This window comes from Crassostrea angulata, chromosome 5, assembly GCF_025612915.1.
Source record: "Crassostrea angulata isolate pt1a10 chromosome 5, ASM2561291v2, whole genome shotgun sequence".
NCBI classification, from domain to species: Eukaryota; Metazoa; Mollusca; class Bivalvia; order Ostreida; family Ostreidae; genus Magallana; species Magallana angulata.
This window is the reverse complement of record NC_069115.1, coordinates 38,107,318-38,124,926: the sequence shown is the minus strand read 5'-3', so window position 1 is coordinate 38,124,926 and position 17,609 is coordinate 38,107,318. Positions and strand designations below refer to the sequence as shown.

At 33.0% G+C, this 17,609-nt stretch overlaps 3 protein-coding genes across 3 annotated transcripts; 1 reads left to right on the top strand and 2 right to left on the bottom strand.

The window, feature by feature from the left end:
* Nucleotides 1-1,924: 1,924 nt before the first annotated feature.
* LOC128182788 (toll-like receptor 4) lies at nucleotides 1,925-4,753 on the top strand. Its single transcript, XM_052851538.1, has one exon. The coding sequence runs from the start codon at nucleotides 2,138-2,140 to the stop codon at nucleotides 4,268-4,270; it is 2,133 nt and encodes a 710-aa protein (XP_052707498.1). The 5' UTR covers nucleotides 1,925-2,137; the 3' UTR covers nucleotides 4,271-4,753.
* Nucleotides 4,754-8,867: 4,114 nt separating this feature from the next.
* On the bottom strand, nucleotides 8,868-10,960 carry LOC128184680 (uncharacterized). Its single transcript, XM_052854249.1, has 4 exons — nucleotides 10,897-10,960; nucleotides 10,615-10,675; nucleotides 10,238-10,453; nucleotides 8,868-9,515 (listed from the first exon to the last, which is right to left on the bottom strand). Exons 2-4 carry the CDS (start codon nucleotides 10,667-10,669, stop codon nucleotides 9,358-9,360), a joined length of 429 nt encoding a protein of 142 aa, XP_052710209.1. The 5' UTR covers nucleotides 10,670-10,675; nucleotides 10,897-10,960; the 3' UTR covers nucleotides 8,868-9,357.
* On the bottom strand, nucleotides 10,897-15,615 carry LOC128184681 (uncharacterized). The gene is made up of 2 exons (XM_052854250.1): nucleotides 15,266-15,615; nucleotides 10,897-10,958 (listed from the first exon to the last, which is right to left on the bottom strand). The coding sequence occupies exons 1-2, from the start codon at nucleotides 15,546-15,548 to the stop codon at nucleotides 10,939-10,941; spliced, it is 303 nt and encodes a 100-aa protein (XP_052710210.1). The 5' UTR covers nucleotides 15,549-15,615; the 3' UTR covers nucleotides 10,897-10,938.
* Between the last annotated feature and the right edge of the window lie 1,994 nt (nucleotides 15,616-17,609).

The window sequence follows — 17,609 nt, the reverse complement described above, 5'->3', positions numbered from 1 at the left end:
GAAACATAGAATGATTATAATTACATTTCTGACGGGTTTGAAGAGCCAGAATCAGATTTATCAATGTATTTCAAGAGTTATGTTTTAAACTCGCTGGACAGTAGAAATCAAATTGATATATGATAGAATTCGAATACAGAATATATGGTTATATTTTTAACTGTATTTGGTAGTTGCCGTGTTCGATAGAAATGCACGTGAAATATTTGTTTATTTTGCCTACATACGGAATATACCCGCTATGTAAATATATATGTAGTCGTTTACGTAATGTGTCTTTATTTAGATATCATGGCTCTCAAGCGATACGTATATTTAAAGGTGCTTTCCACGTTAGAGAATAGACCCGTTTTTTTGCATCACATTCTTTAAGTGTTAGTAACAACTGCAATACAATATATCTTAATAGCGAGCGCAGCGAGGCGGCGCGAAGCGCCGCTCGCGTAGCGAGCTCCATAGACAACGTGTAAGAACGGAGGAAATTCGAGTTGAAATCTGCACATTGTTCAAAGAAAATTTTGTGGACCCGCGTGAAAACGTTCTACTATCCCAGTGATCCTTTGCGGTGCATAGCAACATGGTGGAACAGAAAGTGTTTTTTACAGAAAATTCTTACCTCTACATCGCATACATCATTTTCATTTAACAATAAAAAAAATCCTTCTAAAAACATTTCAGTGAACAACACATAAGCTTACGTAAAAAAACTGAACTTTGGCTGACATATGACGTCATTTCCTTCTCCGAATTTGTCCGACAATTTACGAAAACTGTCGAATGTTAATAAATAGAATTAATAAGAATGTTAACTATGACGTCACAAAGATCTCGCGTTTTAATTTCCCGCGATACATTTAGAGGTGGATCAAGCATATGTACTGGATCATGTAGGAAGTACTCAGTATCAGTGTTAACGGTGACTCTTTCGCTGATTAGTTTTGTTCTGATTTTTTTTTTTTTTGCTTAGTAAATACACATGCAAGTTCCATGCTAAATTTATTGTCATATTGATCCAATCATATATACATACGTTAGGTAGGTGACAAAAAAGTTATTAAGAAAGAGAAGTCTAATCATTATTAGATCTACGTGCAAAAATATGCGTTAAAATATTTACCGGTACATGTATTTGTTATATAGTTGTATATGTGGTCAAATAATATTGGATATCACACACTAAGAAAGGGGTGAGGGCACATGTCTACAACGCTTATATAGCGTACAAAAATTAAAAAGATTTAAAACAAAATTAATGTCACTGAGGAAAATAATTAAAACACGGGTTACAACAAGGAACAAAATGAGAAATAACAAACAAAATTTATTTTTACTGATTTTAATGATCATTATTAAAAGGTAAAGAAAAGATAAAACATAATTGTATCTACATAAAAAAAAAACGGCGTTGTGTTTATCAAAATATTTTAATACAATGTAAGTCTGTTTAACATTTTATTAATGCTCAGTGGTAGTTTGTTTAAGTGTATAAGACTAGGAAGGGGCCATTGGAATAAAAGTTTGATAATTTCGGGTTCCTTGCGGTGGTAAAAGTTTTCGAGACAAAGCCAAAGTTTTTGGGTTAGGGCAAGTCCACGGGTTGCATTTAACAATGATGACAGGTGTGTGGTTCCTTCTGCGCTCGCCCCAACGGTCACACCGTAAACATATTATCTACATTTGTAAAAAAAAAAACATCAGGAAAAAATAGTGTTGTACAGGTCTGTAAAGTTTCATTACATGTTCTATTTACCTTGAATTTACCTTTAAACGTGCCTTAGAATGGGAGAAGAACAGCGTTTATATACTCCGGTTCAGCCAAAAATTCATAATCTTATGCGCCAACTGCGCACTATGCATCTATTTAAAAGCAGTGCACAAAATCTCAAGGTAGCGTGTTGTTTGGTTTTAAAATAGGTAAAGATTTTTACATAACAATCTGCGCCGATTGGTAAGCTTTAGACCGATTGACGCAAGAATGCATTTATTCTGCATGAATGACAATACAATGTTACGTGAAATTTAGGGGTTTACCCGTGTTGAGTTATTGATACCGGATACAAGCTATGTGAGAATAGACACATGTAAAACGCAGAAGATTTTGCTAGAGAAGGAAAATATGTGCCGTGATTAATTTGTAATGGCTTTCTTTATAAGCAGTATTGTCCAAATAACTGTCTTGTATTTTGGTTTGTTAATAACTGCCTCTCTTGGAAAGGAAAACTGGGACACCTGTCATTTTGGATCCGTTAAGTGCTTATGTCAGAAAGGGAAAGGTCAAACAAATCTGCTGAAAGCTGATTGTTCCAATCGAGGTCTTCGTAGTGTTCCAGTGTTTTCATCTAATGTGACATGGATAGATCTCAGTAACAATCGTATATATTGGATTAACAATTGGTTTCCAAGTAATGTTACTTATCTTGATTTATCTCGAAATAGCTTATACAGACTTTATGGGCACCCGTTTCGTGGATTGTACAATCTTAAAACTTTAAATTTGGAAAGAAACCAATTAAACCAAACATATTTTTACGAGGGATTTTTTGATGATCTGCATTCTCTAACCGAGCTGAATTTAAAAAGTAACATACCAACCTATATTCCTCATGGATACTTAAACGATAAAGAATATTCAAAATTAAAGTCATTACAAACTCTTAAAATGGACGGAATTGGAAGTTTAACGTTTGGGAAGGGATTTGGACGCTTAGAAAAGTTTCAAAAACTTGACGTATCTGGAAAGACAGGAAACTGCAGTTTCGAAAGAATTTCAAAAGACATGTTTTTGTACACGCCTCGACTTGTTTATTTGGATGTGTCTGCTTGTAATATTTTAGAAATTGAAGAAGGCGCATTTGGAAATCTAAAATATCTTGAGCACCTTGATGTTTCGTTTAACCAGCATCTCGGATTCTGGTCACTTCCGAACATAACACATGATCTCAACAAAACCTCGATCAAAACGTTTCTCGCAAAAGGAATAAACTGTTTGGCAGGAATGAGTGGAACTATTCTAAAACGTTCTCTTCAGTATTTGCAAAACACAAAAATTTCAGAAATCAATTTTGAGAAAAACAAACTGGAGCATTTTGAACTGGGACTACTGAGGGTATTGCCAGACACTTTAACAACTATTTCTATGGGAGAAATGGAACTTGCGCAGGGAATCTTTGTTACTGATTATTTCTTGTTCCAAAATAGACAATTCTATAATATCAGCTTACAAATGCGCTCAATTCCTTATCAAACATTTGATTCTCATTGCAAACATGATAGATATAGACCTCGTATGAGCATTGAATACTTCAATTGGCTCGAATATGATAATGAACAGCGTGAAGCTTCTTCTAGCACTTTTATTTCTAGAAAAAAGTGGAAAGATCAATTTCTTGTGACATTTGAATTTCCGAAAACCTTGAATGTTTTTCATGGAAATATGAGTCGTCTCTACGGAGATATTCCCGAATTTAAAATAAATGCACCTGGTTTACGAGAAATCTATATGCAAGATAATCTGTTATATTCCTGGGATGGACCAGTTCATGGAATTGAAAATATAGAAATAGCCAATCTTTCAAATAATTTTTGCTCTCATATCTCAAAATCGTTTTTAGAGCATGCAAGAGGCCTAAGAATCTTGTTAATGTCCAAAAATAATCTTGGTCGAAGCTTGTTAAACGATGTTGGAGGGGAGATTTTCCGAAACACAGTGTCATTAGAATTTGTTGATCTGTCTGACAATAATATCACTGTTTTGTCTGCGCACATGTTCAACAACATGAACCAATTACGGGCCTTGAATTTACGAAAAAATCAGCTTTTGACAGTAAATGTGAAAATGAAGCACATGAGGAATATAAACTACATCAACCTTGAACAAAACAGACTGGCAACTATTGAATCGGAATCGAGAACATTATTTAAAAGGTTATTTCAAACATCAAAGCTTGTCATCTATTTCTCTGAAAATCCTATTTTGTGCTCCTGTGATAACATAGACTTTCTTGAGTGGATAACTATCAATCGACTTCATTTTCAAGATTTTTTTCATTACAACTGTTCATTTTCAAGTTCACATGAGTTTAACTTTATGTCTGTTATGTCTGCTAAAGCTTCATTCACGTCTATGAAAGAGACTTGTAAATCATCTATTGGTATATACATGTATATTGCAATTGCTACTGGAGTTTTGTTTCTACTGAGTATAGTCGTTGGCATTGTGTTAGTAAAAAAAATTAAGTGCAATAATAGAAATGCCGAGACAAGTGTTTAACATATGCCAATACATTTAACAACATTCAGTCCAGACTGTGATCTTTTTTGACATGATCACTTAGTCTTTAAAATAGTTCGTATTACTTATTTAAGAATCCATGTTAATATGTTTACACAAGAATATATTTGTCAAAAAACAAGAAAAATATATTGAAAAGTACAATATTGTTAGTTTTGTAGCATTTGCGGATTATTAATGGGTGAAATAGTAATCCTTGATATTTATATTGTCCATTTTACTGTTTTATCTAATTTTGATTTATTTCAATAAATATGTAATTTTTACCACTTTATTTATGGTAACTCATTTTGCAACAATAAATACAACTTTTTGTCATGTTGTTATTTCGCATCATCTAAAGTAACTTTATCAAACGTACCTCAGCAATTGAAAGAAATGCAGAAAACCTGTAAACTTTTACTTGTCAAAATAAAAGAATAATTAAGGTCTTCCGTTTTCAACGGAAGACTTTGTACTGATTCTGTTGGTAATTCCTTTTATTCTTTTTTTTCTTCTAGACGTTTTTTAAAACTCAAATGTCTTGCTTGTTTGTCGTCTTATAAAGTTTAAATTTTAAGGGCTTATTGGTATTTACTATTTCTAAATATCTAGGGAAAATCGTTAAAATCAACACTTCCGGTACCGAGTTATTCCCCTTTTTCAAGAAAATATAGGCATTCCTGTGCACGCAAAGGCTCTGAAACCGCCTAAAGCATGCGTTACAAAGTAACATATCCTAAAAATAGATACTTTGAATGTTGTCCTCCGAGTTTTATTTTTACAATTTTCCCCCTTTAAAGTTTAAAAAAATTAATTTGAATTTTGTGCTTCAAAAATGCTGATTTTTGGTTGTGTTTTTGTCTCGTAGCTCTTTAGTTTAAAATATTCTCTGAACACAAACAGAGCAAAATATGTGCAAAATATTGAGGGCTTTTACTTGACACCATTGAAAAAGGGCTGGCCCTTTAAATTAGGGGTCTACAGCCCCTAAAAGTCTTCGCTTTTTAACTCAAAAATGGTTAATATTTTGTTATAGCTGTCGATAGAAAAGTTGTTAATTATGGTGTTATCAATGTCGTTACAAAATTAGTTTGTACCGGTTATGCATAATATGAGTGTAAAAAGCTTGTCTTGTTAACATGTACCTGTTTTCATTTGGCAAGTAAGTGAATAGTCTTCGTGCGTATAACGGACATAAATTAACAGCTGGAAGTGTACCAGCATATACGGAATACTTTAATTCATTAGAAAAAGTGTCTTAAAAGTATACGTGTACATGTTTTCTTACAGTCTTTTTTTGGAGTCACCTCTGTTTAGTTCTTATAGTGGACAACCGTTCAGAAAAACAAAAACGAGTAAATATAAACGAAACGTTCCTTTTCTTATTTAGTGAGATACATAAAATGGATTTAAAAGAAAAATAACTTCCATGAAATAGATTTGGGTCATTTTGATGCAAGCATTTCAAATCGACCTCAATTCTTAGTTGTTTGCTACATTACGTAACTCATCCCTCGCCCGAGGCCGAGAAAATCGGTCGCTATGGTCGCGGCTGGACTACCTAGCGGTCAACGGGTATCTAATTCACAAGAGTCGCGTCTGTCATATGTGATTTTATTTAGCTGCAAACACAAGAATCGTTTTAATATTGACAACACATTAAAGCAAATAAAATTTTAAAAAAGTAGAATTAGACAGAATAAATTTGATATTTTTCAAATGTGGTCCACTTTTGATAGCTTCGTACCTGACGTGAAGGGTGTTGATGATGTTATAAACTCGTGGGTAGTTATCACGTGTAGATTGCTACCAAACATGCATTAGATGATTTTTAATTATACATGGTTTCTTAATTAAGCATCCAGATGACAAATTGAAATGAGCATGCAGTCACATACATGTACATGCAACACTAACAGAGCAGCAGGCTTGGGGTAATGCTAAATGTTTGTGTAATGCATTGCAATGCATTACATGTTTTTAAAGTAATGCTAGTAATGTGTAATGCCACAAAATTAGCATTACAAGTAATGGTAATGTAATTCATTACTGTCCAACATCTAGTGTAATGCTGGCATTACATGGCATTACTTTGCATTACTTTGCTTATTTATGCATGTTCACTTTAAATAAAATATGTAATGAATAAATGAATAGTTGAAATTGAATTTGATTAAATTTATTTTTGAAGAAGAAAGATATAATTTTTGAGATAAAAATGTTTTAATTTTATTTTTAAAAAAGATTTTTGAATTGTTAATATTACTAAATATAACAGCACAATTTCATAACATTTTTAAGAGTGTTGTCATTAAGAGGTTTTGATCATTTAAACAATTTACTCCAATTAGTTTGCACTTCAATAAGAAATGTGTCAACAACACACTATGCCCCCAGGATTATCTAAGTATCAAAACAATTGCAATCTATTGCTATAAGAAGTGCTAAACACCCCCATTCCCCTCCCCTTCACTATATCCCAATAGAATAGGAGACAGACATGCACCTTTAAAAGCAAAATGAATGCACTGTCTATCCATGATGAAAATCAATGTCACTTCCAATATTATAACACATTTGAAAATAATTTTACTTACTTATTCTCTCTCTCTCTCTATCTCTCTCTCGTATATTAAGTACACTGTACATTAGTTTAGACTGATAGAAAATACAAGATTCATGTATTTTTTCTATTATTGCACTTAATATATCATAATATAAAGATCGTCAAACAGTACTTTTCAGTCCAAGTTTCGACTGCTCCTGTAAAACATTTATTTAGTATAGCTGGGAAGATTTTCAAACTAACAGGATGCAGTTAAAAGATGAACCCTTTGAAACTTTGATCATAAAGTGCAACAGCAATCTTTTGTCTTAAAGTGTCCTCAGTATAAAGAAATACGATTAAAATAAATATAACTGGGGAAAACCATCTGTTTATGAATTAATACAATTAAGTGTCCAAAATTATAAAAATTTGTGTAATCTGGGGAAATATCTCTATTTAGCTTTTAATAATCGCTTATAATTTTACTTACGTAATATGTTGTTCATAATGCCACAAGATGATTATATATTGAGCAAATAAAGAATGACTCTTGTTTATTCATTGAATTTGAAACTAATACTGAGCATGAACCTGTAGATATGTTAAAGAGTGCTTTATATTTGAAACATTTGCAAAAACTCTTTATTAGCTTTACTTTTTTAAAACAAAGTAATGGTAATGGTAATGCATTACTTTACTCATGAAATGGTAATGTAATGCATTACTTCAAGAAAATCAAGTAATGGTAATGGTAATTTAATGCCCAAATTCATGAAGTAATGGTAATGTAATGCATTACTTTACGATGTAATTCGCCCCAAGCCTGCAGAGCAGCAACTATAACATACAGAGGGGGGAGGGGTTTAATTGGAACGAAATATTTTACTTATTCATATCATTATTATGTACAATTTAAGAGGTGTTACAACATCGGTAAAGATCAACAATTAAATGCTTGTCCTTTCGTTTATACACTTTAGAGTCAAGATATCTTTTAATGTGAAAAATTTGACATTATTCCCAAAAAGATAGAATTAAACAAAAATAGCACTTGAAATAAATGTTTAAATATCTTGTAACTTAATTTAAGAAAAAGTTGGGCCTAATATGTAAATATTCATTTGTTTGTATGACTTATGAATGCCTGAAAATCTTTCACTTTGAATTGCACCGGAATAATATAAATATTATGACATTTTAATTGATTATAGACTCTTCAAAAGGTTTTGGTGTTCACCCTGGAAAATAGAATAATTTGAAATATAAAATAATGCAAATTTTTCAACACTTCGTGACCAATATATCTTTTCATCGACAGCACACAAAAAATAGAAAATGCCGATTGAGATCAATTACTGTATATAATGTTATTTTTGCCGTGTGTTATTTTCGCTGTTCCTTTCTTGCATACAGTTTTGCCTCCTCTTGAATTTGTCTATACAAAGTTGTGTTTAAAGATATACAATTTGGAACATTGGAATTTGCCCAGTTTTAAATTCGGTCGCTTGCAACGAGGGCGAAAGGGGCGATACTAAGACGGGAGCAAATTTTTCTCTGTATACAGTCAAAAGCTTTATGCAATATTCACCCAAATCGGAAGTATGCGTGGTATTCAGCAAGAGTCAATGTCTTGGGTCGCAACATCGATCTTAACCACTTAAGAGTTGAATGAGAACGAACTATCACAACGACAACACAAAACACGTGTTTATTTCTTATAAAATTATTAAAAATCATTATATGATGACCGGAAACACTTAGAACTTTAATTATTGTATTCATTTTTATTGCCTTATTTAATGTTAAACACAATTCGGGCCTGTTTTAGTTAGCAACAAGGAACTTTTTGCTAAAAATTTTGAAGTTACTAGTATCTTATATGATACAAAATAAAAATCATACTTGCTTGCCTTTCAAATCTTTCATATGAAGTTAATAGATTTATATTACTTTTTAAAATTTTACAAATTGCTAAAAATATGAAAATCATTATGAAACACATAAAAGGGACTTTTATATTTTATCTTTCCATTTTCAATGTTTATGATGATAAATATAGAAGTTTATAATGCTACATGTATATAAAAATTTGAAAGTCAAATATCAAATTATAAGCAAGATACAGAGATCATAATTCTTTGTTATATAAACAAAGCTCGAATATTGTGATTTTCACATGTGTGTTGTATTGGAGTAAGTGTAAATGAAATGTTTCCTTCTTTTGTTGATAATAGTATTTATGGAGATATTGAATTGGTTTAAAAAAATGTTACATGTCATTTTGACTAAGAAATGGCAATTCTCTACATTGCATTTTTTTGTAAACAACTATAAGACTCGAGCTTTGTTTGCATAACAATCAATTATTACCCCTGTATCTCGATTGTCACTTGACTTTAACATTCAATATTTTGGTTGATCATTTAAAATGCAAAAGTAAACCCTTTTACACATAAAAAATGAAAATACAAGTTTTGATTTTAAATCGTGTCCAAGTCCCCATAAATGATACGAAAAACATTGCTTCATGTTTGTTTTATTGGTTGATCGTTGTAGCATTACACAGACTCTCGGGAAAGTATCCCATGCGTGTGCTCACCAGTCCAAAATTCAAACATCTGCAAGTGTTGACGTTATCTGCACACCTAAAACTTTTACCTAACGGGTAATTCTTTCCACCTGACGAGCAAAATCCTGAAATATGATAATGTACAGCACATTAAAAAAAATCTATGAATCAGTTATGATTAAGAAGGCAGAATAAATTGTAATGATGGACCTATATGTACTAAGGAGAAAGAATATATTGTTTTTGTCTGCTGCTCATTTTCTTTTGAAAATATCAATGGGATATGTATAGTTTGAAAATGTTATTACATGGAAAGAATAAAAAAAAATGAATTCCGTGAAGAAACTTTGTACGTGAAGTAATTCCGTTTTCGATAATTAGACTCTTGAAGAAAACAAATTCTTATCGATTACATTAAGAGGTTTAATACATACGCCAATTGTATTAAGTGATATTTATTTTTTTAAGTTTGAAAACGACTGACATTTAGGGAACAAATCAATATATAATATTTGCAACCAATCTCCGCATAGGGAATGGTTAATGTTTCCGACTCATTTCCATGATAACTCGCAATATAAAGAAAGTTGGCCACTTAAAAAAAATGTTTCATCAATCAGTCCTTAGAAGCATTGTATTTATCATAATTATTCCTTGCAAAATAAAACATTTCTTCGACACATTATCCAGGTTCACTTACAAGTTAAAAATGAATTATAAAATACAAATGTACTGATTGACATACTAGCAGGCAGAAATACTAGAGATCACGAGAACAAATACAGTTTTATTCGACTATTGTCAAAAATCCCATGCTCCCTCTTCCTCTTAGAAAACTTTAACCAACCTGGACATGATTTGCATCCATCGTTCCTTGTAATCTGTTCATCTTCAGGACACTCTAGTTTTTCACACTCCCAGTGCCTACAGTAAATAAAGTCTTCACCGTCTTCGGTCCCCCGTGTGCATATCCTTCTTGTCCTATCTATCTGGTCCCACTGATATTGACTTTCCGGGTACTTCTCACAATCAAAGTAGGTGCCAGGAGGTGAACTAAGAACAGCTGTTTAAAATTGAAGCAAAACTTATATAAAATTCAAGGTAAATTTTACATTCTAGCACCTGTCTGTAAAAAGAAATTAATTCAGTATATACATTCAAAAAATGCATAGAAATGAGGTTTATTTTCTAAAAAAAAATATTCTTAAAGAAGCATGTTTTTACCTCCTAGGACAACAGACAATGCAGCTACTGACTCACAAGTAAAAAACTGCATCATGGTGACCTGCAAGAATAAAATGGTAAACCGATGTAGTTTACTTACATGTACTATCAAACCTTTAAATAAAATGTACATCATAACACAGTCAGACGTTTAGCACTTACAGTGAAGTTGTATAATGTAATGAAATCAAATTAGATAGACCTCTTTTTATAACTCTGCTGCAATGTTTAATTATTTTGAGTGACATATATTATGCCCAGGGAAATAAAAAAAGTATATACTTGATTGAGATCCTTTAGGCCATAATTTGATGTGACAAACAATCATCCTTTATATTCGCCTCCTGAAAATTTAAATAATTGCCGTGTGAAATCCTCTCATGACATTTAACATCAAACATGTTATTCTAAAAATGAGTTCCAAAATCTCTTTTCAAAAAATCATTTTACTCAGATTTCCGTTTACAAATCACATAATGATTGCTGTTTGTGATTATCAGCTAGATTTATCACATATGACCATTAAAATATGTTGTTAAAAATGTTGTGTTTTTTCATGACTACGTGCATAAATCTCATGTGAGGATCTAGAGAAGGAGGAATCAGAAAGGCCAGGACCCCCCCCCCCCTGCAAAATTCACATTTCTGTTATTACGAAAAGACTATTGCTTAAAGCATAACACAGAGATGCCACATTAAGGGATTAATTAGAATTAATATCAGTTTTAAAAATTGAACATGAGCATTTTAAAAGGAAACAGGTTTAGCATCTATGTGCTCCACTTTATTAAAAAATTAACCAAAATAGAGCACTTAACACATGGGTGGCAGAAATGTCATGACTTTTATTAGATAACAATATTTTGATTAAGTAAACAAGTGTTTAAGGTAAAACAGCACAAAAGGTTTATATAAGTGCAGTCGGACCTGGAAATAACAGTATCCGACCGCAAATGTTTTACTGTCAAAATTGTGCCAAATGGATTTCCTAGAAATCCTATCGCCAACTGAGCGGCCGCATTTTGACAGGAATGGGGAAAATTACACTTTCTTAACATGTAATATGCCATTCCTGAAGAAATATTCAAATTTGCCTCCAAATCGAAGACATGCCAAATCGGCAAAATTAAAAATTGTCTCTAAATCGGAGACCTGGCAAATCGCCAAATTCAAAAATTGCCTCCAAATTGGAGACCTGCCAAATCGGCATAATACTGAAATTGCCTCCAAATCGGAGACCTGCCAAATCGGCAAAGTGAAAATTGCCTCCAAATCGGAGACCTGCCAAATCGGCAACAACAACAAAAAAATAATAATAATGCCCCCAAATCGGAGACCTGCCAAAACGGCAAAAGACTAACGTTGCCTCCAAATCGGAGACTTGCCAAATCGGCAAAATCAAAATTGAAAATTGTCTTTAAATTGGATACTTGCCAACCCAGAATATCCCAGCATAATGAGAAATACCTAACTGACTAACCAATTTTTTACCAACTCTACTAAATTTATTCGCTCTACTCCAAATCGACAACATGCCCACTCTTGTTTTAAAAAATTCCAACTAGACAATTACTGGGTATATATTATCAAATAATAGCAAGTGACAGATTCAGATAAACTCCAACAACCTCCTCCAAATCAGAGGTCTGACGACTTGGTGTGTACACACTTGTACAATAAAAATACCCAATTTGCAACAAATTCTATGACCATGCCAATCCACAAAGCAAATTTATGCATGATACTATGCCTCAAGTAAACAAAAATTACCAATTACAGAAGCTTAACCAACTTGTGAAAATGATATATTTATAGAGTTATAAACTAGGGAATTTGTTTGAACCATTTTGAATGAACTGTTTTAATATCCTGTAATGTTGTTAAATAATGAAAATTGCCTAAATTTGTAAGATGCACCCCATCCGGCAAAATTAAGGTGGGGTGAAAGGCTGAAATTTCTAGATATTTAATCGATGCCCCACCATGATTAAGCACAAATATAGCAATTGAGCTGTTAATGCGTTTTCTGGGACCATACAATGCGTGTAGTGGGGAAGATTTCAAAAATTTCTCTTAAGGTACGTTTCATGAACTTTTGTAGACCTGACAATGAAATATCTGCTATGTCATTTCCCCCACACTGAATGACTAAAAATTTCGGCACTGAGTACTTAACTTGCAATTCTTGGATAGACGACAAGAGGTGACACCACCGCAGGCCTGAAACACCTTTCCAAATGATACTCATGTCTGTTCTCAAATTTGTATTAAATTCAGGATCTTGGGAGATATGTTCTCTGGCCCTCTTTACTATGGAAGACCCAACAATCCAAATGTATTCTGAAACTTAGATAAGGAACGATGTACATTGTAAGTATTGTAACCCTCTGTCACAATTTGTTGTCCTAATTAAACTAATTCTGGTCTAAGATAACGTTTGTATGCATTAGATTGCCATCTTCCCCTATTCTGTATTTGACTTTCAGGTATACCTGCCATATACAAACGAGTTGCAGCACCTATTCTAAAAGAATGGGATTTGAATGTTCTTGTATCAGCTTGTAAAAAGTTCAGGCACTTTTGTAAAATGCTAGAAAATTGAAATGATATTAAGGGTTTGGCATTAATATGACAAAAAAGTGGGCCTAATTGGACTTGGCAGTAGAATACCTTAAATTTCTTGCAAAAAGATATGCCAAAATATTTATTAACTGATCAACTGTAGGTGGCCAATTATGCTGCAAACTAAATTGTGCCCGAAACAACTGAAAAGCTTGAACTGCTTTTTCATATGCATTTGTGGTATTAGTTGATAAGCTTGATTGAACTAACTTTTCGACATGGTCAACAAAAGTTGGTAAAATTTTGTAGGAACTTGACAAGGACAAGGGTCTGCCCAAGGCGCAAGGTCTCGAAACTTCTTCCACTGAAAAAGAGAAATGGAGTCAGCAATTTGATTTTTTGAACCAGGTACGTGTTCAGCTCTAACCTAAATATTAAACTCTGGCAAATCAAAACGAGATATCTTACTAGTGACATCACTTTTTCATTCTTTGATGTCTTATTGTTGAGAACATGAACTAATGCCAAACTGTCAATGTGCAATAACAGCTTCTGACTCTGTAATGCTTCAGCCCAAATTTCTATGCCTAAAACAACTGGGACAAGTTCTAACAATGTAATATCAGTGACTAATGATTTTTTCCAACTTTCAGGCCATTCGTAAAATGCCCATGCTGTCTTAAAAATTATGCCACAACCATGAGATGCTGAACTATCCGAATAAAAATGTAAACATTGATCTGATTACCAGTTCAATGAAGGAAATGTTGTTGTACCGTTCAATTCTTTCGAGAAAGTTAGCCACATCTGCAAATCATATTTAATTCCCCTAGACAACCTAATAAGATGATGGGGCTTAGATGCACCAGACATGAGACCATACAAACGACATGAAAACGCCCTTCCAGCTGGCAATGCCTTAGTAATAAGAGAGAGAGAACCATCCAGAGACTGAAGTTGCTTAAGTGTAATTGTTTTCTTATCTTGAAGTTCCATAATATGTTCTTGAAGTTCTACCACCTTGTCGGAAGGGACAAAATCTATGCCTAGTCCCAAAAAACTAAGACATGTAGATGGCCCCTCTGTTTTTTCTTTTGATAATGGAACACCCAGCAATTGATATAAATCTTGAAATTGGTCCATTAAGTACTGACAATTTGTTGAACCATGTGTGCCAGCAAACAAAAAATCATCTTAGTAATCAATAACATCTGTCAAATTTGACTTGTATTCCAATGCCCAGTGCAAAAAGGAAGAAAATTTCTGAAATAGAGCACATGATATAGAACAGCCCATAGGCAGACATTTATCAATGTAGTAATCGCCCATGAACTTAAATCCAAACAGACTAAAATTCTGAGGTCTAACAGGTAATTACCTAAAGGCATTGGAAATATCCATTTTCAGAAGGGACCTTGGAAAATTGTTTCGATTGTCCTTGCCAGCAGTTTACAGATGGGTGACCCTGACCACATTTAAAGCACATATGTAAATAATGATAATTTTTTCTAGTGCAGTTGGCTTTTAAGTTGAAGTCATAGCATTTTGCATAGGGCCCCGGCTTCGTAAATATAGGCCAAGTTTTTTAAAGATCTGTAGAGAAAGTGGGGGGATGGATAGGACTGTTACTCATATATAATAACCAAAGTTCCGCATCAATGTTACTCCAACCTAGGAGTGGGTTAGTAGCTCGCCGAAGGCGAAACTGAATATCATAGTCTTTCCACCGGGCCCATATGCTGAATTCTAGAAGCCCCCAAACGAATTGAACTTAAATACTTAAGCATTGCTTGGGTTTTTTCTGGGTATTTTTTCAAATAAATTGCTGAACATATTAAAAATGCATCAGTCCATTCTGAGATATTTGTTATATTCTTTTCTTTAGATTTAGGTTTTACGTTAATTTGACCATCCTCAAACACCAATTGGTGTTGATTCTCAACCGATGGATCTGTATGAAGCAGTTTTGCCAAATCAATGTAATCATTTGACCAAATCTTTTCTTTAGTAGATTATAGTATGTTTCCCCCCATATCATTTGCTACGCTAACCAAAGAACTAGTTGTAATTTCCTCCAAAACAGATGCACCTTGTTGTTCTGCGACTGCAGGGTGTTGCACTTCCGCTGCAATGGTGTTCAGAACTGGAGCATTGGCAACTGATTGATTAGATGACCCTGGATCCGACTGTCTGACGTCCTTACCAGATTGAACGATATTGCTTAGCGTCCGTCTTGTCGCTGGGCAAGTGTTGGGGGAACTGACTGTCCTAACTGCAGCGGCGGCCCTCACAGCCGGGCGTGCATTGGCAATTGTTTGATTAGATGGCCCTGGGTCCGACTGACTGACGTCCTCACCGATATCGCTTAGCATCCGCCTTGTTGCTGGGCCAGTGTTGGGGGGATTGACTTTCTAACTGCAGCGGCGGCCCTCCCAGCCGGGTGTGCGTAGGGGGATTTTGACTTTCGACGAGCTCTCAGCATCTCGAAAGAAGAATTTACAAAGTTAGATTTCTTATTGTAGGTTCTTAATGTGTTATAAATCGTAATGACGATTAAATAATGGTGCGTGAAAATTGTCACATGGCTGATTTTTATATATATATATATATATATATATATATATATATATATATATATATATATATATATATATATATATATATATATATATATATAATCGAATTAACCGTAAATTAATGACTATTTACAATGAAAAGTACATTAAATATGAAACTATTTGGAAACAACTTACGTTTTTTGACAGAGTTCCCAATGATTTCAACTGATATTATTTGTCAGAAAATTCGTCTGCGTCCTTTTGATTTCTGATACAGCGGAAAAAGAAAGTAGATGAGTATGCGTAAGCGTATAAAGCTTTTGATAAACAAAGGTCAAAAACGGTTTGAAGGGACACAAAAAAATTCCTGATTTTAATCATTAAAAAAATCAAAGTCTTTCTACATAACATTGTTTTTCTTTTAGGTATAAACTTGATAAATTTACATCGAAAAGTACCAAAAATATGCCTCAAACCTCATGCCAAACCCAAATAACCGTCAGACCCCCCCCCCCCCCCGGAAAACATTTCTGGATATGGGACAGGTGTGGATATTAATGTGGATTAAAGTACGTATACGTTAGGATTGAAATACTTTCACCGGTTAAGAATTTTCAAATTTCACAATAATTAAGCAAAATGTAAGTTTCGTTTTAAAACAAAAATTGAAAAGGTTAAAATCTTAAAACCCCTAGTGTGATTCAATCTCATGACTTTAAGATTCGTAGAGTAACCTCTAACCCACTTCGCTTCGCTTTTAGATGATGGTTGTGGGAAAGAAACTATTGATAAAATTACACTTAATTTTTTTTTATTTAATTCGATAAATAGTACGTCACAAAATAGAGGTGTCCCTTACAACCTATAATAAGAAAAAAGTATACCGGTACATGGCTCTAAAAAACATTATTGTTGCTGAAAGTGAAACATTAATTTTTAACACAAAAAAATTCTAACCAAAGGACAATTTTGAAAACGATTTCATTTATCTATAACTGATTTTTATACATATAACCTGTTAAATGCATAATCATTCAATGCTTGAATTAATCAACCCGATTTAAAACAATTGATGTTTTACGGTTATCGCTTCTAGCTTTTTTTTATGTTGATAATTCTCTCAGTGTATGTTTATTTGTCTGATTTGAATGGTACATGTAGAAAACACTTTCTCTCCGACCCTAAAAAAATTGACCGTTACATCTCGTCTTTACTTTCATTGAATTTTTACAGCATATGTTCAAACATTACCATATATTTATTTCTTTTCATAAATTTATTCTCTCTCTCAAAAAAAATTAATAAATAAAAAAAAATAAAAAATAAAATACACTATATTGATCGACCCTGTAAAAAATTGGAAATTTACAACAGCTTACAAAACCCGTAATTTATGCGGTTACCCGTTTATTGTAACTCCTTTTGTACTTGACGAATTAACTAAACTTACAATGGAAAAATATTACACGAACATTTATATATTTTTTTAATTCCTCTATGTATTTCTTCAAAACGTATAATATGGGGCCTACGTTAGAGTAGTTCAATCTAATTTAAGCAATAATTGAAAACATATTTCCTTTAAAAGTAACTGTATTGTTTGTTGTAAGTCAAAATAACTATCAACACGATCGAAATGCTATTGACAAATGTTTTCCTACTAGAGGAAATAAGAATTTATTATTGTTCCAAATTGTTCAACGTTTCTTTTGAATAAAATTTAACAGTAGGTATGTTTACTAAGATCAATTTCTGAACAAATACTTATCAAATTTAGAATGAGTTTTTCAAAAGGGCTATTATACAACAAGCAACCTGACAACATTTAGATACATGTATCCTCAAACTACAGTTAAGCATGCAACATTCCGCAAT